Source organism: Drosophila innubila (genome assembly GCF_004354385.1).
Source record: "Drosophila innubila isolate TH190305 chromosome 3L unlocalized genomic scaffold, UK_Dinn_1.0 0_D_3L, whole genome shotgun sequence".
Taxonomy (NCBI): domain Eukaryota; kingdom Metazoa; phylum Arthropoda; class Insecta; order Diptera; family Drosophilidae; genus Drosophila; species Drosophila innubila.
In genome coordinates, this window is record NW_022995376.1 from 11,042,375 (window position 1) to 11,063,007 (window position 20,633).

At 38.5% G+C, this 20,633-nt stretch overlaps 6 protein-coding genes across 8 annotated transcripts; 4 read left to right on the forward strand and 2 right to left on the reverse strand.

Annotated features, from left to right (window-relative positions):
- The first annotated feature begins 2,888 nt into the window (after positions 1 to 2,888).
- LOC117786821 (guanine nucleotide-binding protein G(f) subunit alpha) lies at positions 2,889 to 6,999 on the forward strand. 2 transcript variants are annotated; one of them, XM_034625227.1, is made up of 5 exons: positions 2,889 to 3,232; positions 4,785 to 4,997; positions 5,065 to 5,233; positions 5,946 to 6,043; positions 6,110 to 6,999. In XM_034625227.1, exons 1-5 carry the CDS (start codon positions 3,222 to 3,224, stop codon positions 6,816 to 6,818), a joined length of 1,200 nt encoding a protein of 399 aa, XP_034481118.1. In that variant the 5' UTR covers positions 2,889 to 3,221; the 3' UTR covers positions 6,819 to 6,999. The 2 variants fall into 2 exon arrangements, with proteins under 2 accessions (XP_034481118.1, XP_034481119.1); XM_034625228.1 differs by having other exon boundaries at positions 4,806 to 4,997.
- Positions 7,000 to 11,546: 4,547 nt separating this feature from the next.
- LOC117786844 (peptidoglycan-recognition protein LD) lies at positions 11,547 to 15,042 on the reverse strand. 2 transcript variants are annotated; one of them, XM_034625256.1, is made up of 4 exons: positions 14,760 to 15,042; positions 14,321 to 14,572; positions 13,555 to 13,727; positions 11,547 to 13,483 (listed from the first exon to the last, which is right to left on the reverse strand). In XM_034625256.1, the coding sequence occupies exons 1-4, from the start codon at positions 14,779 to 14,781 to the stop codon at positions 13,142 to 13,144; spliced, it is 789 nt and encodes a 262-aa protein (XP_034481147.1). In that variant the 5' UTR covers positions 14,782 to 15,042; the 3' UTR covers positions 11,547 to 13,141. The 2 variants fall into 2 exon arrangements, with proteins under 2 accessions (XP_034481147.1, XP_034481146.1); XM_034625255.1 differs by having other exon boundaries at positions 13,555 to 13,733.
- On the forward strand, positions 11,831 to 13,127 carry LOC117786835 (alpha-tocopherol transfer protein-like). Its single transcript, XM_034625245.1, has one exon. It carries the CDS (start codon positions 11,857 to 11,859, stop codon positions 12,838 to 12,840), a length of 984 nt encoding a protein of 327 aa, XP_034481136.1. The 5' UTR covers positions 11,831 to 11,856; the 3' UTR covers positions 12,841 to 13,127.
- A 145-nt stretch (positions 15,043 to 15,187) lies between the features above and the next one.
- Positions 15,188 to 16,654, reverse strand: LOC117786867 (transmembrane protein 11 homolog, mitochondrial). Its single transcript, XM_034625283.1, has 4 exons — positions 16,514 to 16,654; positions 16,107 to 16,255; positions 15,858 to 16,042; positions 15,188 to 15,793 (listed from the first exon to the last, which is right to left on the reverse strand). The coding sequence occupies exons 1-4, from the start codon at positions 16,534 to 16,536 to the stop codon at positions 15,626 to 15,628; spliced, it is 525 nt and encodes a 174-aa protein (XP_034481174.1). The 5' UTR covers positions 16,537 to 16,654; the 3' UTR covers positions 15,188 to 15,625.
- A 262-nt stretch (positions 16,655 to 16,916) lies between these two features.
- On the forward strand, positions 16,917 to 19,334 carry LOC117786808 (membrane-associated tyrosine- and threonine-specific cdc2-inhibitory kinase). Its single transcript, XM_034625205.1, has 5 exons — positions 16,917 to 17,102; positions 17,200 to 18,094; positions 18,151 to 18,296; positions 18,361 to 18,749; positions 18,816 to 19,334. Exons 1-5 carry the CDS (start codon positions 17,043 to 17,045, stop codon positions 18,967 to 18,969), a joined length of 1,644 nt encoding a protein of 547 aa, XP_034481096.1. The 5' UTR covers positions 16,917 to 17,042; the 3' UTR covers positions 18,970 to 19,334.
- Positions 19,335 to 19,509: 175 nt separating this feature from the next.
- On the forward strand, positions 19,510 to 20,578 carry LOC117786845 (nucleolar protein 12). The gene is made up of 2 exons (XM_034625257.1): positions 19,510 to 19,657; positions 19,715 to 20,578. The coding sequence occupies exons 1-2, from the start codon at positions 19,602 to 19,604 to the stop codon at positions 20,448 to 20,450; spliced, it is 792 nt and encodes a 263-aa protein (XP_034481148.1). The 5' UTR covers positions 19,510 to 19,601; the 3' UTR covers positions 20,451 to 20,578.
- Positions 20,579 to 20,633: the final 55 nt, after the last annotated feature.

Consider the following 20,633-nt stretch of genomic DNA (forward strand, 5'->3'; position numbering starts at 1 on the left):
AATCTTGGATATCGCTGAAATTTTCTGGAAGCTGGTTATTTACTAGTGTTAGTTATTTGCTCCGTACAGTTGCTACAAACTAGCTAAGTAGTAAGGTTATGTTCGTTATAAAATATGAAAAATATCATGGAAATGAAAAGATTAAAATAAGAATGCACAATAATCATTTGTTTGCCCTTTTGACTGCGCTACCAACTTCATAAACTATTTATGTACAAATTTGAAAAGAAACTGTAGATATTGACTTTGTGTTTTCATCAATATTGACATTTCAAGAGGTTTTGCATGAGGGGAGTGCATAGAGCATTATCAAAGCGATTAGCGATTAGCGCCACGTCCATTTCAGCCTGGCCAAGATCGAAATCGAAGAAATTTATGGCAACGCAGCGAATCTGATTTATATAACGTAAACACATGCTCCCTCCAGAGCGATTAACTATTTATACTCGTTAATCGTAGAAAAGACAGGGTATATTCGTTGCAATGTATTTAACAAGCAGAAGAAGGCGTGGCAGATTATATAAATATTCCTCATCGTGATGACAATCAAATGTAAAAACGTTTATCACTTAATACTATAAGAGGTGGAAACTACTAAGGAGATGGTTATTTTATTAGTCGTCCCACTCAATTACATCAATATCCGTTAAATATAAAGCATGTTATGACTGTTTTAACGCAGTTATGGAGTTTAAAATTGATAGATACAATTAATGCATTATAATTATATAATGGGTATCTAACAGTCCTTTACTCGACTAAAGCGCTCTTGATTTTTTTATTTTGGGGACTTTACTCTTTTCGAGTTCGAATTATGAAGCAATTGGCATTTGGTTATATTTGAAAGAGGTCGCCATTAGATTAACGCGTGTTTAAGAGTGAGTTTCTAAGGAATCCTCGAGCTGATCTGTCATATCAATTCTGAAGTGTTCCAAGACTGATACGAGGAAATGAATGGCGACTTGTTATTCGGGTTTGTATTAAATATAATTGAAGTTCCATAAACAAATAGTTTAAATTCCATTCCATGTCATTTCTTTCTAAAAAATATTACTTTAATTGTCAGCTATCAGTAAACACTTTGTTTCATTTTTTTTTGTAATTAGTTAAATTATGGCGAAATTTGTGTTACTTTCAACTTGACGATAAGCCACAGAAGGCAAAAGTTTAGGAATTTGACAAACGGTTCCCGTGACTGGGCAGGTTCGGGTATCGTGGAGGGCCATAAACTGAATTTACGATATTAGGGAAAATTTCCGCAAATAGATAATAATTGTTTCATTTGCAACGGCCATGCCCATTAACGAGTATTCACAGATTTCAATTCCAGACGCACTGCAAACAAACAAATAAAAGTTATACCCCATTTACGAGTATACTCGTATAATTGACAGAAATCTCAATCAAGTTGACAATTGTCTTCCAATGAAAGTCATGTGTCCTTGGCCTTATGGCACCGTTAGTCAAAGGCAAGTGAAAACGATAACGATAACTTGACTCAAAAACCCTTCCCGCATTGAATGAGTTCATTGATTTCTTTAGCCTCAAGAACATAAACAAAAAGATCGCTCTGGGGGGAATTTTCTTGACATTGCAGAGCATAACACAGATTGCGGATGCCATTGACATTGATCATAATTATTATTATGAACGCCCGTGAACCAATTCAATCACTTGGATATCGTCTGTGGCAGTTGGCATTACGCATACGCCACGTAGGCCGGCCACGAGTCATAGCTCTGCTTTGGGTCGGCAGATAACAGAGGACTAGCTTTAGGGGCTGGTATTTTAATTACATATTCTTTGAAGTGTTTAGAATTTGTTTTTTACCCACTTTGCCCAGCTGGCTACAAGCTGTAATCATTTACAGCACGACTGCAAACAGTGTTCTCCCTATCAGTGCCATTATAGAAACAAGTGTTAGATCCCCAGTCGTTCCTCTATGTGCCTTTATCCCAGTGCACTTTGAGTGCATTTGCATAAGCTAACCAGGTATAATTCCACTGGCAAGTGAGTAAGTGAGTGATTGAATTGGTTAGAGTGCTCCTCCTACTCCTACTCCTACTCCTACAGAAAGAATTAACGCCTGTGATCGGCAATGTCAACATCGCGACAACACGGCAAAAATGTCAGCTCATAAATTGTAAATTTCGTTTTGCGTCGAGACAAGGACGGACGTTTGGCAAAAAAAAAAAAGTTTCCTCATTCCTCGCCATAAAATGATTAGCCCAAAACTCTCGTGATTTACTCTCTTTCTTTCTGTATTATGTTTTTGTACACTTACAGCGGTTACTTTAAGTTTGTTACTAAATATGTAACGCGCTTAAAAATGTAGATTTTTTTGAGCATATATTGTATATTCCTGTTCCTGAAATTCGAGAAAGTCATATCCATCCGCTCAAAGCTATGCTGATGTGTAAGATATTAACTTCTACATTGTGACAAAATTCAATGAAAATCGCACTTTTACATTAAATTTAAAATTAAATATTTTTATAAAAATATTTTTTGTTTTTCAAGATATTTTAAGATGTTTTTCTGCAAGAGTATAATCTCTTCAGTGTGCCTAAAATAATTATTTCTTTCTTGTTTTGTTGTTGCTTTGACACTCTATCGATAAACTGCCGCCTCGCCCCCCTGTCTGGTCCCTCTCTGGGGTTATCTTATCGCCGATATTGTACACTCTTACTTCGTACAGCCGTACAAGCAATTAACAAACGATTCACTGGCGAGCGATCTGTTGTTGTTGTTATCGGTGCTATCGTTATAGTTGTTGTTGTTGTTGTTGTTGTTGCTGGTATTGCTCGGTCGTGCATCGGCCCTGCGGATTTAGCTGCGTCCATGTTGAGGCGCTGATAAGTACGAGTATTTAAGAAAACGTCGAGTTCGCTGAGCGTTTCAGTACTGTGATACCATAATAGAACGTTAGACGTGTCGTCGGAGAGCTCTTAACCCTCCGCAGTGTTGGCCAAGTCAAGTCAAATAAAGTGAAGAACGTTCGTTTGTCGAGTGCTAATTAAACAAAGGCCAAGTCTAGCATAAACATAAACTGTAAACAAGCTAAAGAATTTAAAGTATTCAGGACTTAGCTTATATATTATATATGTGTGACAATACCAAGTGATTTGTTCAACAACTACAATTACAACAACTACAATCATTTATTTAATAATTACCAACTACAAACTGTCGTTATCAAAATTGAAACGAAACTATTCAACATGAAACTAAGGTGAGTCCAAGTAAGATTCTTAACGAGATTTAATTTTAAACAAGGAATCAATGAAATAATTATTGGAATTATCAGCATGATAAGTCAAATTAACTAGACTGTTTATCAGCTAATATATACACTTAATTTAGAAATGGTGTCAATGGGATTTATTGCACAATAATTGTAAAACTATTTGTCACATCTTTGACATTTTCAAATATTAATTAGCCAAGTTAATTATTTGTACATGCGAATAAATTCTGGAATTTTATTACATGGCTTTTTTGATTAGAGCGCAACTGAACCGACAACAGCTGCCAATAATTTATTTATTAATAATTACAAAACAGTTGCTAGGCTATTACACTATCGAACATGGAGATCATTGAACGGCCAGTCAAATTACTCGTACTAATTTTTGTAAATAAGACAATAAATGCGAGGCATATGACCATTTATAATGCCCACTTAAAATCAAATAATCAATTACAGGCGATAAAGATTATGAAAGCCAACAACAAGCCAGAAAGAGAGAGACAGAGAGAAGAAAGAAGGAAAGTGCTGAGTCAATTCTGGATAAACCCGTTGTAGGACATTGATGAATCAGGCTGGGGGATAGGTTATGGTTCACTTTCATATATACTAGTATTAAATTTTATAAATTTCCTATATTTGATGAAACACAAATTGGGGGAGAACTTTCATCATTCCTAAAACTGAGCGCCGTCAATTGCCGATGCCAACGGCTTGATAAGTTTTGTCCTATCTTAAGTATTAAGGCGCCCGTTGCTCGATAAGCCCGCCCAAACAGGGCGTGGTTCCTGGCCAATAACAACAACAACAATAATCAGCCACACGAACATTTTGGCAATCACCAATTGAATTGTAGCTATAAATTTGCAATAATTCTCCATTCCCCGCCATTCGCATGATCCATCATTTTATTCTATGAATGATTTTCCATGTGAGCACGATATAAAAAGTCATTAAGGTATTTGGCAAGTGCAAAGTGCAAGGTATTTAGGGTCTGTCTGATAAAATAAAAGAGAATGAGAGAGAGAGAGAGAGAGACTAAAAGAGAGTAAGAGAGATGGCTTATATCCAATTACTGCAGACACTTGAAGATGTTGTCATGTTTGAGACAAGACACGTGTCTGTTTCGATCCCGATTCCAGTGCCAATTAGTAAACTGCAAATAGTTGGTCCTAATTAATGTTTGTATTTCAAAAATTGCCAATTCGTGTTAGAGATGTTGCCGACATTGCTTCAGTTAACCCTAACCGCGCTTGCCCCTCCAGTCTGACATTTCCCCCCTCGCTTTGTCTTTATCTATTGCGTATACGTAATTTATCTATTGGGTGTGCGAATGTGTGTGCTCTTTTAATTAAACATACATGCATTCATGGTTAAATAAATGTGTGCTCTTTAATTTAGCCCAGCGTATCGAGATTGCAAACAATTGTCCATTTCTATATATAGACCGTTGCCATTGTCGCTTTTTCCTTAGAAGTAATAACAAAGTCTATGCAAATATTTATCATTATCATTGTCATTTGTATTCGATTAACAGACTTTTACGCTGTTTGCGCAGTTCCAAGCCATCAACAATGTCGAACAAGCAGGAGCAGCTGCAGTCCCATCACGATCATCAAATGATCAAGGATCTGCAGTCGAATTTCAAGGATACAGTCGTCAAAATCCTGCTCCTGGGCACTGCCGAATCGGGCAAAACGACAATTATTAAACAGATGCGTATACTACATATCAATGGATTTACCGATGAGTAAGTCGAGCTTAAGTCCGATCAATCCTTGCTGTGTTTGTCTATAAATTCTGATTCGGCATTTCAGTGAGCGACGTGAGAAGATACCGGAGATCTATCAGAACATCCATGATTCCATCATTCAGCTGGTGCTCCAGATGGAACCATTGGGATTGCGCTTTGGCAGCCTCACCACTGAGCGCAGTGCCAACTTCATCCTGTCCCTGCCCGCCGTTGCTCCAGAGTACTTTAATGAGGTAAGTGAATCAGGTGAAACAATGACGCCACAATTATGTCAAATAATCCCTCAATGGGTAACAGTATCTTATCCACCCTAACACACTTCAAATGTTGTCGCAGTTAGAATTCTTTTGAGCCGGACAATCGACAAAAATTAAACGATTTTTTTAAAACTCAAGATTTGCGTCAACGTCGCACGTTTCGAAATCAAAACACAAATACTCAACTACAGATACAGATACAGCTATAGATACAGATACAGATACATTAGAGTTCTCCTTGCAAATATGCAACGATCGAGTGAATGAAACGCTAAGCGATCGCTATTTTGTTATCATCGAACGTGATTTGATTGATTGCATTGCCATTATACTAAATGATATGTCTCAAAACTTTCCGACAAGTGTTTTTTCACGCCAAGAACAAAAACAAATACATTGAACACTTCCTGCCAGAAGTCTTCTACTGCAGGTGTGAAACTTTGAACAATCGCCGACACCGACATCGACTTAGACTCTGAATCATGGTGTGTTTTAGCCCCTTCGGTCATTTAGTTAGCCTTTACATACTATATATACGATTACGATAAGATAAATGCTGATCAGTAAATAACCTTTCCAAATTTTTGGGAGCTATGGGATTCCATTCATAGTCCCAGTAGCATTTCTATGACTAATTTCGTAGCATAACAAGATCTTATCTTTAATTTATGATTTTTATGTATTTCAGGAGTACTGTGATCATGTCATGACACTGTGGAACGATGTAGGCATACGCGCCTGTTATGATCGCTCGAATGAATTTCCACTGCTGGACAGCGCCAAATAGTAAGTTATTTAAAATGATACTAAATTGGAACTGTTAACTAAGAATATATTTTTATTTTCCTATAGTTTTCTCGATAATTTTGCGAGAATATGTGAGGTGGATTATATACCCAGCACTGAAGACATTCTGCACAGCAGAAAGGTAACCACCGGCATCTCGAAAATCACCTTCCGTGTGCCCATACCCAAGAGTCTGGGTGGTGGCGAACAGGAGTTCCGCATGTACGATGTGGGCGGTCAGAGGGATGAGCGCAACAAGTGGATCCAGGTCTTTGAGGGCATTCAGGCGGTGCTGTTTCTCATTTCATGCAGCGAATTCGATCAGAATCTACGCGAAGATGCCAGTCAGAATAGATTACAGGAGGCCCTCAATCTATTCCGCGCCGTTTGGCAGAATCGCTTCCTTGCCTCCGCCGGACTAATTGTATTCCTCAACAAGTATGATATTATGGAGCGTAAAATACGCGCCGGCAAGCATATTGTCGACTATTTTCCGGAGTTCGAGGACTTCAGCAAGCGGCCACAGCAGCAACAAAGCTGTTTCGATGAGTGCGATTGGACCAAGATGTTTATCAAGCAGAAAATGGTTGATATTACCCAGGAGCAATTCAAACGCAATTCCCGCAATCAATGCGACTATAGCATCTCGGAAAGAGAATGTTATTATCATTTTACCGTCGCCACCGACACGAGATGCATTCGCGATGTTTTTAGCGATGTTCAACAAATGATTTTATCCGAAAACATGAATATGGCTGGCTCATCACTCTTCTAGACAGTTATTGTCTTCTCAGAAAAAAAATTTTCCTTTACCAACTGTGATTTTGTATACATTAAATTACTATGTAAGCGAAATTAGTTGTAAATTTTTAGATTCTAATTTTATGCATAAAAAACAACTTAAATATATATAAATATATTAAGAAAATATAAGAACACCCCACCAATCAGAAAAACAATTGCCATTTTTTATTTCGGAAATCCGTTGGCTACCCTTTTTTAAATAACAGTGCTGTAAAAGTCCAGAATGTAAATTCGATTGCTAAAGCGCGACTTATCGATTCAATTGCTATCGCTTCGTTGACTTTGTGGCGCCAACTTGAATTTGAATTTGAGTTACCTCTTATGTTTATGTTTATTGTTCATTTGATTTCTCTCTCATTGTGGCGATTTCGCATTATAGATTTAAAAGTTGCCAACATCGTTCACCACTGAAGCGTTTTTAAACACAACTTGTTGTACTTTAGGTAAATGATTTGTTCGCTTTGTTTGATTCTGCGCTGAACCTTTGTGAGCAGCGGACGTTTTTAAAAGCGGTTTTGCGGCTTTTTTAATTTTTTGGCTAAATAAAGTCTCGAGTGCCGCTTTCTGGTTGCCGACATTTAAATCAATTAGGTAAGTTTCAGCCGTCTAAAGCATAATTACTATTTTTGCGGGCATGTTTAAAATAATAAAAAAAAAAAAAAATAGCTTTGCTCAAGAGCTGTGGTATTATCTTGTGTAATTATAACAATCGTTGTTGAGACTGAACAATAACACTTAAACAGTGCAGTGGCAAGTGCTAAAGTCAATACGTCAATAAGCAAACCAAAATTGTTGTAAAGTAGCATTAACATGACGATAAGTTTATCGTTAGTTTTGCGTCTTAAGCAAATATAAACTCGTAGTTAATGTGGTTTGTTTGTCATTGTAACTAAAATACATAGCGCCCACATTTACTTGTATGCCTTAAAAAAAGTGATAAATGTTATTCTAATAACTGACATGTTCAAAAATGTATGCAAAGTTCTTTTAGCCAAATTTAGAGCCTAAAGGGCTGTATTGTTTTTTTTTTTGGCAAAAACAGCTGTGGTAATTACAATACAGGCGTATTAATTTATAGCTAGAAGCTAAACGAAATTGGAAAAAGGTAGATGCCACACAAAAGGGAACTACGAAATTGCCATTTTGGGAAAGATAATTAAGATACATAGTTGAATTTCTATGCCGTTAATTATTAGTTAAGACTAAAATCACGACGGCCAAAACTGCTGCCCATGTGATGCCATTTCGAAAACCGTTTCCCCAAAAACGAAACCAAACAAAGTTTACGGCTTATTGAAGTCGTTGCGAATTGTTATTGTCTGTTTTTTTTTCAGTTGGCCCTCTTACAGTTTTTGAATGCGCTGTAATGTGTTTATTAAAAATTATTATTGTTCACATTTGACGGTGGTGTCTTTATGGGCATGTGGAGCAATTGGACAGAGTCTCTTCTCTGTTGTAAACTAGTTATGATATGAAATATGAAGTAAAATCAACTCAGATTTATTAAAAACTTGCCAATGATGAGTGCGCACATTACACAAGGCGCACAAGTGTTTTAAATAAAAAAAATAAAAAAAAACCAAAAAGTAAAAATGTTTATACGTTGTTGAGTAGGTCGATCAGCTGGTCCGAAGCTGTCTTGAAGGTTGCAGGCTGTAAAATGGGGAAACGATCAGCAAACAAAAACTGAGCATGCCAAAAATAAAGATGAAAATCAGCTTTATATACAAACAGAGAGATGAATTATTCACCTGAAACTAGTTAATCTATAAAATTGGATATAGATTTATTAAGATGTGATCTATAAAGTCTTGTTTTACGGTGCATGACTTTTCAATTTAGATTTAATTACCAGAGTTTTTCAATTGACATTGAAAAATCAGCTGAAAACTCAACTGTCCCTTCAGCTCGTAATTAAATTAAATTAACATGTAGTCAAAGCTTTTTTACACTGCAACAAAATATGCTTGGCTAGTTTTAAGCATACGAATTTCATTAAATCACTGAGAGATCTCTAAATGCAGATCATAAAGTATTTAAGAGGGCCTACGCCCTATGCTAAACATACGCTGTTGGGTAATAGTGGTAGGGGCACCAAATGGCCCCGAAATATAATGACAATCAAATAGCTAACGCTTTCCTATTTCAAAGAAATAAATTGACCTCAACGCCCAGTAACTGCAATTGTCTAGTCTCATATGATCAAATCAAATTTCAATCGCCCAAAAAAATTAAGAGAAAAACAAACATGTTTCCAAGCGGATGACGTCTTAAATTCAACTTTGAGCTGAATTTCCAGCTTGTGCATCAACAAGATCATTAGGTGTTATATCAATCAGCAGAGGAACGGGGGGAAATTACGTTTTCAAGGTTGGACTTGAAGTTGTTGTTGTTGCTGTTTCTGTTGCTCGGTAAGCTGTAAATGGTCGCCATGAAAATGCAAATTTTTGCCATGAGCAATGAGTTTCAACGTCTTTGTTTTCAATGAGCCTAATCATTAATGTTTGCAGTGAAATAAACAAAGTGAAACAGGCATGAAAAGGCACAAAACTCAAGCGCTAAATGCTCGTAACCCGATTTAACACAACTATCCCACTGACTGAGTGACCAACTGACTCAGTGACTAACAGGGATTACCCAACAGCAGCAGCACTGACAGCAACAGCAATAACTGACGCCGCTACCTTTGATGGCTGGCACAGCCTGTTAGCCTGGCCGAAAAGGTTCGACTGTCCACTGCGCACTTACGACTTAACAACAAAATAAACTTGTTCACTTCCATGCAGCAATGGCAGCAGCAACATCGGCAGCAGCAGCAACAGCAGCAACATTAAGCAGCCCGAAACCGATCAGATTGCATTCGGATTCAGATTCGGTTTTGTGCCGTCACAGCTGCTCTCAGTTGTTCACTACAGTATGTCGATGTGTGTGTGGTCATTATATAATCCAGTTAATTTCTTTAACATTTTTTTTCAAGCCACTTTTTGTTACCTCTTTGCGTCATTCGTTGTTCAGAGCTCACGCTGCTCGGTCGTCCCGGTTCGCGTTTTAGCCTGACATCGCCTAGTCTGTCTATATACTATATATAGTGTCTGCACTGAAGTTTTATTAAAAACATTAACAAGGATTTACGGATAATTGTTTGTGTATGTGTAAGATTTTAAAAGAGTTTTAAATAGTATTTGTGTCAAGTGTAAAAATATTTCGTCTAAATATTGAAGCAATCAACAAACATTAATTTAAAAAACATTTGCAAATATTATTTGTGGAAAACCTTGAGACATTTTAAATCAAAATTAAAAGCAAGAAGTAAAGCAATTTTTGAATTTTTGAAAGCCAAGACTTGGGACATTCAAAATCAAAAGTAATATTTTAACAGTTTAGAAAAGTTTAAAATATTACTTGGGCCAATTACGAATGAAAATTGAAAAACAATTACCAAACTGCAGCACAGATATTTCGATTTCGTTGTTTCTGTTGCATTATTAGCTTGGCCAGTTAAGCATACAGAGAGACAGAGAAGAACAGAGAGAGGGAGAAAGATAGAGAGAGGCGAACATGCAACCACAGTCAGAGCCACTTGACAAGCCCCGAGCCACTAATAAACATGTTGTAACTCCAAGAGAGCCCAAGCATGAGCCACAGCAAAACACAGCAACACAGCAACACAACAACACAGCAAAACACAACAACACAGCACCACTGAAGAAGCAGACGCTTGTTGAATTTGTGGGCGCCATTGCTTAATGACAAATTTTCGAAATCACATTTTCAATTTTGGAGAAAAACAGTTAAGAAAAATGCAAATTTGTGTAAATATCCCAAATGCATTTGGTTCAATAAAAAACAACAAAAAAAATGGAAAAAAAAACTTGTGAAATTTGTATGCAAATGAAAACTCGAAAACAAATAAACGTAAATCAATTAAATGGCACAGTATTTGCATCAATTGATTTGCATATGTAGCATGATAAATTACAACAAAAACAACAGCAACAGCAATAAAACAAACAATACATTACAATATTTATAGGCAAATAACATTAAATGTTTGTTGTTTTTTTGGTTTTGTTTAAAAGAGCCAAGATAAGCCAAGTGTTTGGATGACAACAGCTGAGAGGCGATTGCTCTCAGTTTTACTTTCTATAGATGCACACATTACATACGTTTATGTTTGTATGTGTATGTGAAATTTCAAATGTTGCCGCCGGAAAAAAGATTATGCAATAGATCAAAGCTGAAGCTGAAGTCGAAACTGGACAAACAAACAGTTGGGATTAACAGTTGAACTCTTTCTATATGAACAACTGTTTAGCTAATTATGCACACACTCACACACACACATACTCATACACACGCTCACACACAGACTTGTTTATTGACCCGCTTTTAGTCAAAAGTTTTTGAACTTGAACCAATTCGCAGTATTATTTTAAGTTAGTTAATTTCAATCTTTTTTTTGTCCCATCCATTGTGTGTTCATTTGGACCATTTGAATTTATTGTCCGGCAGCAGCATAAAAAAAGGTGGCAAAAAAATAATTTGCATATGTTAAGTTGACTTTAATGCTTCCAATCTTTGAACTTTGCTGAATCACACGCATGATTTCGGTTTCTGCGACTGTTTCTGAATTTTTGTTTTATCAACCAATTTTTGTAAGCATAATTAGCAAATATATTTGCAAATGAAAACCTTGAGATTGTGAGAGACCTTGAGCTAATTTTATTTAGCGTTTATTTGTGCAGAAGTTGCATTGTTTTAAACATTGTTTCGAGTTGATTAGTTTGGCTTGAAAAGTAGCTCAATTAAGTGGAGTGCGAGATGCATCAATTAAACTCTATTCAAAAGCAATTAACAATATTATTTTTACTTGAAGTTTTTTATATTAATTAGTTAACAACTGTATTTGCTTAAAGATTTTTAATCTATTTACATTTTCAGCACACCTGACATTGCGCATACGCCACGTAGACCAACTGCAGCAAAGCAAAGAGTCATAAATAAAAGAAATGAAGGAGACTAAGGTACTGGAGGATGGCGGTGTATCTGAGCTGCCGGAATCGCTGCTGAAGATTGCCAAACGGGAGCTGCGCGAGGACAAGTGCACGCGGGATCAGAGCCTAGAACAGTTGCGCAATTGGGTTTTGAAGAACGAGGATCTGCAGAATGTGCGCTGTGATGATACGTTCCTGTTGCGCTTTCTGCGTGCCAAAAAGTTCAGTGTGCCGATGGCGGAACAGACGATGCTCAAGTATCTGAATATAAGACGCACCTTCCCGCACATGGCCACGAAGCTGGACTTTCTGGAGCCGCGTCTGAGCGATGTCATCGAACAGGGATACATATTTGCGGGACCGAAGAGGGATAAGAACGGCAGACGTGTGGTGATCATCAATGCCAAAGGCTTGAATCCAAAGTTGCACACCAGCTGCGATCAGGCGAAAGCTCACTTTCTCACCTACGAGTGCCTGATGGAGGATCAGGAGACACAAATCACAGGTCTCAGTCATGTGGGTGACTTTGCCGGTGTGACCACCTCGCATGTGACCAACTGGAATCCCACAGAGTTCGCACGCGTCTTCAAATGGGGCGAACAATCGCTGCCCATGCGCCACAAGGAGATTCATCTGATCAATGTGCCTTCCACATTGAAATGGCTGATTGACTTTGTCAAGAATCGCGTCAGTTCCAAGATGAAAAACCGCATCATCATCTACGGCAGCGAGAAGGAGCTGATGAAGGGCGTCGATGCCGAGTGTCTGCCCCAAGAGATGGGTGGCTCCATGCCCATGCGTCAGATGATCGAGCTCTGGAAACAGGAGCTGGCTGCCAAACGGGACTTGGTGCTGTCGCTGGATCAGAGTACATTGCTCTCGGATCGTGGTATTCAACGACGTAGTAGCTACAATTCCGAGAAGACCAGCACGGGCACAAATTTCGTCTCACAGATCGAGTCGATCGAGGGCAGTTTTCGGAAACTGGAGTTCGATTAGGCCGTAGATCGGGCATGGGAGATCATCTTCATCCAGCATTAGCTGTAGACATTAAGCTATAGTCTTAGGCGTTATCCTTAACTTTGTAACGGCACACGCAGCGCAATGCTTTGCTAGCTCATCTGCCCGAATTCGGATTGGGATCGGAGTCGGAATCGGGATTGGGAGCTGGAGACTCGCTTCGCTTTACGGTGGCACCCCGCTTTAATAATCCTGCGCTTATTTTGTAAAATACTTATTTTGTTCGTGGCGTACAATAAAAATCGAGAGGAACTAATTGCAATTAGCAACAATTATACTTTCACTTGACTTTTTGCTGGCCAGCATAGAGCGGCCATTGTCTCAACTGATGCTGCAGTGCATCCGCATCGAGTTCGCCTCGACTGACATTACTCAACGCATACAACTGATAACCAGGCTGCAGTTTCTTTCTTCTCAGCGATTCCCGCAGCAATGCCTCAGCCGTTTCCAGCTGACAATCGCTCGGCAATCTCACACTAAAGTCCCCCACAAAGGCCAAAACCAGGGAACTTTTCTGAGGCACTCTTCCATAGTTGCTCACATATCTCCAACCCCTCGCCTCGTATGCTTCACAGTCGCCTGCCATCAGAAAATTATACGGAAGCTCCCCCAAATGCCCGCTCTGAAAAATAATAAATATTTGGTTAATTATTGCATATATTATGACTCTGGTCTCAATTGGATGTGACTCACCTGCAAAATGTTCAACAACTGTGCACAGTTCTCAGTGCATTCCTCGCTGGCAGTGTGTGTTACGTACACATTCACCACTTTTCCAGCCTCCAACAATGTCTGGTCTTCTAATTGGACCGCACTCCATATATCATGCTGTGTTAGACTTAATCTATATCCAATTTCCCCAAAATCTATTGCTGAAACGGAAGAAAAGTCATATAACTGTGAGTTGAAACACCTGATTAACGTATCTTATTCAGAAAAATTACCCAAATCCCAGTCATCCAGTTTGTATATATTTTTAAACCGAAGAAATTAGCTGTCATTGGAACAATCATACGACGACAACTGACTTGCTTAAAACACAAACTACTCTTTAACGGAAGGTCTTGTAAGTTATGGCAGAGTAATAGACTCTAAATTCTAGAAATAAATAAATTATTTAAAATTCACACAAGCTATTTCTCCTACAATTGGATTAGAAGTGAAAACAACATAAAACCATAGTTAAATATTAACTTTTATAAATGTTGTACAAACAGAGTCTACTAATATTAAGGTTATCAGTAGCCTATTAATAGTTAACCCTAAAAAGACCACAGTAAAGTACATAATATACATATTAATAGTAACTTCCCACAACAATGCACATAAAACCGCCTTAGAAATGTGAGATAAACGTTGCTAATATTTATACAACTATGATTATATTTATTTAAATTTCGAAAACAAACAAGTAGATTTAATCTAGAGATCTCATGCTCATCTTAGTGATACAACTTACTTTCTCTCCAGAGCAAATATGTGGCCACAGCCAGGCCGATAGTAAACATCACGAGTAGTCCAATAGTACGCCAATTAAGGCATTCTTTTGTGTAGAAACATGGAGCAGTAGAAGTCGGAGTCTCTTGAGAAGAGTCGGATCTCGACAATAATGGAGTACGCTCATTAGATTCAATGCAAATCTCCGTGCTGTTAAAGCTGACAGTTGAAGATGTCAAACTGTCGTCGTGATCTCCTCCATCTGTCACATGCGCTATTGTTGCAAAATATTAAACAAATAACACGTACTGTATTTGTGCTACTTATGATATAAAAAGAAGAATTCTTGAAATGATAAACAAACTGGCACAGTTTGTTTAGTCTGACTGCGCATTAACTTGATCGCTGGCAGTTGAATAATCTGTACGGATATTCACAGTTGGTCATTGGACATCACCTACCCACACTTCGATTGATTTCCATTTTTCAAAGATTGTCCCTTGTCTTAGAATCGCATCAAGAACAAGCAGCCTTAACACTTCCACCTCAAAGTGTTCTACTTAAATGGAACGACGCTTCGTCACTTGGCACTGGTTTGCACTGGAATTCGTCACTCGATCGCGATAGATCCACGCGGTTCGAGGTTCGGCATTTCACACAGCCGACGAGACGAGCATAATACAGCTGCGATTGAATCCAGAAGCCGACTGAGGCTTAAGTCTCTGCTGCAGCCCGCATGACGTCTCATTACAATTACTCTTATGTATAAAATATACAATCCACATACACACACATACACTCTTTGTGCGCGTATATGTAGATAACTCACTCGGCGACAGCTTTCATCATCATCATCATCATACATACATAAATATTATTCTTAAACATATTTGGTTTGGAGTTTATTTGCTTGCTTGCACTGCTTTCAATTTCTATACTAATAACAATCACTATTATTTATACACAAAAAGTAATTTTGCTTAATTTTAATTTTATACAGTGCTTTTCTTGAACAACAACTAAAACCCGTTTAACTTAAGACTTTTACTTTCGCATTTAAAACTAAAACATAATTATGTCATTATAAATAATGCAAGCGCAGATTAAATAGCTGCCCAAAATCAAAAATTTCGAAACATGCACAGACATTTTGGAATTAGAACCACTTTAAAATTTAACTAGGGAAAACAAAACGCTGGAAATTCTAAATGAAATGCATACACAATGGCGTTGAACTAAACTTATATCATATACTTGAGCCAAGTTCAAGATTACGCGCCGTATCCAGTTGCTGATCTCAGATCACACAAATCTCAATTGGTTATGTCTACTTATATGACCGCCAAATTTGCCAGGCACACAGAGCAGCCGACAGAAAGGTGACGCCACGATGCAAGTATTTGGTTTTGTTATTGGGCGCATAGCCCAGGATCACAGGCGAAGAGACTTCTGTCAGCGGCAACTTGTTCAATGCAACCTCATTGTTTTCCTCCACCTGCAACACAGACAATAAACTCGTTTTATTTACATTCTAAGAATGACAATAGCAACTCCGTTACCTGATACTGGCAGCAGGGATCGTAGTTCCATGAAACAGTGTATAATCCCGTGCAGAAGAGTGACATGGCACAGGCGGGAGCCGCAATAACTGGACGATCATACCATAGCAAACTAGATATCAGTGACACAACGCCAGTGGCCACCGCAGTTTTATGTAGACAATTACCCACCCAAATCCAGCGACCTAGACGAACCGATAGCCTTGTGAATTATTTATGACGTAAATGAAGATCATGTTGTCGACTTACCGGTTTCATCGCCTAAGCGTGGAGGCTCAATTATAATAAAGTCTACCTTTTCCTCGAGCGCTTTGTCCAGCTCTGCTTCAAAGCGCTCGTGTGCATTTGAGCTATCATACACTTCACGTATGACACGAAATGTTGGCTGTTTGCCTGTACTGTAAACAAAACATATATCTTTTAATTCATTTTCATTATTCGTTTGATAAAAAAAAATTAATTTTAAAACTCCCGCGCACGATTTTGTAAGATGCGGTCACACTTGCAAGCCGATGCACATATGTATTTTGTATGCACTACATACTCATACACAGATCGAAACCGCATATAAATTGCATAACTTGACTGCTATTACGGTCGTGTTTTTAAGGACGCCTTTGTTGTTTGCTGTGTCCGGTCAAACATCAAATATTTACCTGTCTACGCTTCTGCTAATCATCTTGCTGCATTTGTTTTGAAGACTAAAACTACGCGTTGTTTTTATGGACTAAACAATACGATAATATACACATATATATAATCGGCAAAATCGAAACATATTTGCAGTTAGTCGACCGACCTCCATTAATTATCAAAACTAAATAAACCTGTGGGGCAACACTAAATTGCTTTTCTAGTTGTGATTAAAGAAATTACCGGGCGGTTAATTCAAGTGTAAATTTATTTTTACGCTAATTTAGTAATAACTTTTCAATAAATTTATAATTTGATGAAAAAAACTAAAAAATTCTATCTTTATAATTAATAAAAATTGAACAAAATAGTTTGTTTTTGCAATTGGATTAAAATGGTACGTCTTGCCAGATCGGAAATTTATTTGTGGGACCAACATTTTTTGTCGGGTGGCAGCCCCTGAAGTATAAAAACAAGAATGCGCAAGAAAATATTATAAACAGTTATTGAATATATTTAAATTGTATTTGTTAGCCAAAATACAGTCAAAACATGGAAAAACACCAACTGCCGCTGCCAGAAATGAATGATGATAAGCACCGGCACAAACAGGTTAGAGATAAACAGCATCCAAATAAGAGATTTGTGTTCACACACGCCCAATTCACTTTCGAGATTAATAAATTAATCAATCTCTTTGTTGTCGCAGTTCAATGGACACTTGGACAGCAACCGATTTCGACCGCCCAAATACAAGACGCGGTACATTACCGTTGAGAATAACAACTTCAATCGCAGCCAGTCAGTTGGCTCCTTCAGTGCAAACAGTTCCCAAATTGCGCACGCAATTTCCTTTCGCAGTGGATCCGAGTGCCCGGATGCCGGCACGTTGCCCGTATCACCAAACGTGACCGCAGCTTCCACGTCCTGCAATGAAAGTCATTTTGAGCAGTGTTTTGAGCGTTTGGCAAAGCTGGGCGAAGGCTCCTTTGGTGAGGTATTCCAGGTGCGAGATCGTGCCGACAGCCGGCTGTATGCGGTGAAAATCTCCAAGCAATTGTTTCGTGGGGAACAATATCGAGCCGAGCGATTAGAGGAAGTGCGTCGCTATGAGGAGTTCTCCGGACACGAAAACTGCATTCGCTTCATACGTGCCTGGGAGCAGTACGATCGCCTGTTCATGCAGATGGAGCTGTGCCGCGAGAGCCTTGAGCAGTATTTATACCGATGCCGGCAAATTCCCGAGGAGCGCATTTGGCACATTTTGTTGGATTTGCTGCGTGGCCTTAAGTCACTGCACGATCGTAATCTCATTCATTTGGATATTAAGCTGGATAATGTACTAATTGATGACGACGATACGTGCAAGCTGGCTGACTTTGGTTTGGTCATTGATGTGGACAAGGCAAACAATCATCAGGCAACGGAGGGCGATTCACGTTACATGGCTCCCGAGATACTGCAGGGACAATTTTCAAAGGCTGCCGATATATTCAGTTTGGGCATTGCAATGCTGGAGCTCGCCTGCTACATGGAGCTGCCCTCGAATGGACCTCTCTGGCATGAGCTGCGACAAAGCAAATTGCCCGAAGAGTTTATTAATAGTAAGCGGACTGTTAACATTAATCGACAATTGTAATTTATGCAATTTGCATTTCAGCTATCTCTGTGGAGCTGCAGCAGGTCATCAAGTGCATGATGTCACCAGATCCACGACTAAGACCAACGGCGGACCAGCTCCTATCGCATCCAAAACTTTTAAGAATGCAAAAAGATGAAAAATCCATGGTAACATTAAAGCTGCTGGTAAGCACTTAAATCATAACAGTAATCGTAATCATCTATTAACATTTCCTTTATATTACTTTAGTCAAAGTGCTTCCGAAGATCACGCCGTGCTATCTGGATGAAAGTGTGCAATCTCAGAACGGCTGCATACCGTTCTTTGTTCTACATATTGGAAATCTTGCATTTGTATAAGCCTCTGCGGGCATCGCATTCCTCTGAGAATGGAAATGCTCCAACAGTACCGTCATCTCCATCAACATCCGCTCTTGGTGTGCCTCGAGTGGAATTCCAATTGGTGGGATCAACGCCAATTGGTAATCGAAATTGTTATGTCTCTGATTTTGATTTCTTGTCCGCTATGGATAACTTGGAGCTGTCACAGCAGGGCACACCAACGGCCTGTGGCCGAGAGAATGTGGTCAACTCGACTCCACTAAATCATAATCACAATAAGTCAACTCGTCAAAGGGGGTAAAAGCTAACAGCATCTCAACAAATATGACGATCGATATTAATATGAAGAATTTTCAATTGCAGTTCGTGCTCGGCACGCAAGGAACAAGCTGATAGTAGCAACTATTTGCCCATAGACGCCAGTAATTCGCGTGCCAATGTTTCCACATCCAAAGTATTGGATACGTCTTCGTTTCGACGTAAAAAATTATTTCTTTTGGACAGTGATGAAGAGTGAGCTCCCAGGAATTTATTATTATAAAAAATATATATATATATATCAGTTACAAACCCATACATATGGCAACAAACTATATCGTTATATATTTAGAGTCTAGTTGTAGTTTCTCGAAAATCCATAGAATGTAGGCCTAACGATTGTATAATGTTAATGCTTCTTTAGAAGAACTTGTTGTTAGAAGACCTTTGTTTTTATAACGTAATCCGAATTAAGAAAGATAATACAATAAGCATGTGATATATATACGAAATGCGATTTGAAAAAGCCGCAAAATTATAAGTAAACTATCCTTAATCAATTAAATTTGCAATTTGAATAAACTTGAGTTGAACAATAATATTCAGCAATCGAAATAAATTAAATCACCCACATTTTTCAGTGTACCTATATTTTATTTAACTTGGAATTTAAGATTTTCATTAAATTGTTCATTTTTTGACAAATTATTGCCAAGAAAAAAAATTTGGTTTTTTCTTTTTAAACTTATTTTTTCTTTTGAGTGACACTGCCACCTTGCATAAAAAGCTGCCATTTATTTTAGCGTTGCCAGACCTAAACTAGCTCGAACCAGCATGTGTTTTGTACAAACGTAAACAACGAGGTGATTTTTGTACAAATTTAAGACAGAAATGGCTCGTCCCAAGAAGAAGAAAGTGGAAGTTGTGTTTGATCCACAGAAGCGCAAGTGAGTAACTGAATATATAATATGATAAAACACATAATTATCTTGGCGTTTACTCAGGGAGTTTTTAACTGGGTTCCGGAAGCGAAAAAATGAACGACGCTCACGCGCCAAGGCAGATTTGGATCGCAATCTTAAAGAAGAGCACAAACGCATACGACAAGAGGTGAAGGAAGGCTTCAAGCATCTGAAGAAATCCTTCGAACCGCTGCGGGAGCTTACGGATGAAGACAAAGTGGAAGGAACGCAAAAGGAGGCCTATGAAGATGACGAGGTGCAAGTTAAGATCGTGGAGTTGACCACCAATGATTTGGCTGCCCAACGCAACATGCTTGGTGCCAACATAGCCGAAGACAGCGAAGAGGAAGAGGAGACGCAGGATAACAACGAAGACGACGAAAATCAAACTGATCGTATACCTGGCATGGATTTCGACATAAATGCATCTCGCAAGCGCAAAGCGGACACAGAAGATGGGGCAACAAGCTCCAAGACAGCCAAAGGGACTGCAATAAATACAGAAATTAAAAGCAAAAAGGATCTAGACAAGCTAATGAAGACGAAAACGCTGAAGAAAATCAAGAAGAGCAAACTATTTAAGATGAAAGAACGCATCGACAATAAGAACAACCAGAAAAAGGCAAAACGGGATCGAAACAATACCATCAAGAGTGTGCCCAAGCATCAGCGCAAGAAACTGAAGCACGGCAAGAATCCTGGAGGACAGACCCGCTATCACAAAGGACGCATGATGAACAAGAAGGAGAGGCAACGCAAGCGGGGCGGAGGCGATTAGCGATTGCCAAGCTACAACAACAACAGCATCTAATTCAGCATATTCATTGTATTGTTTAGTTTTCTTGTACGGTTTATTTACTATTACACTAATCGATCGAAATAAACTGTATATAATAATTTTGCTAATTCGCCGGCGCCGGCCGTGTTCTTGCACATTTAATTTTTTGTTCATATTCCATCA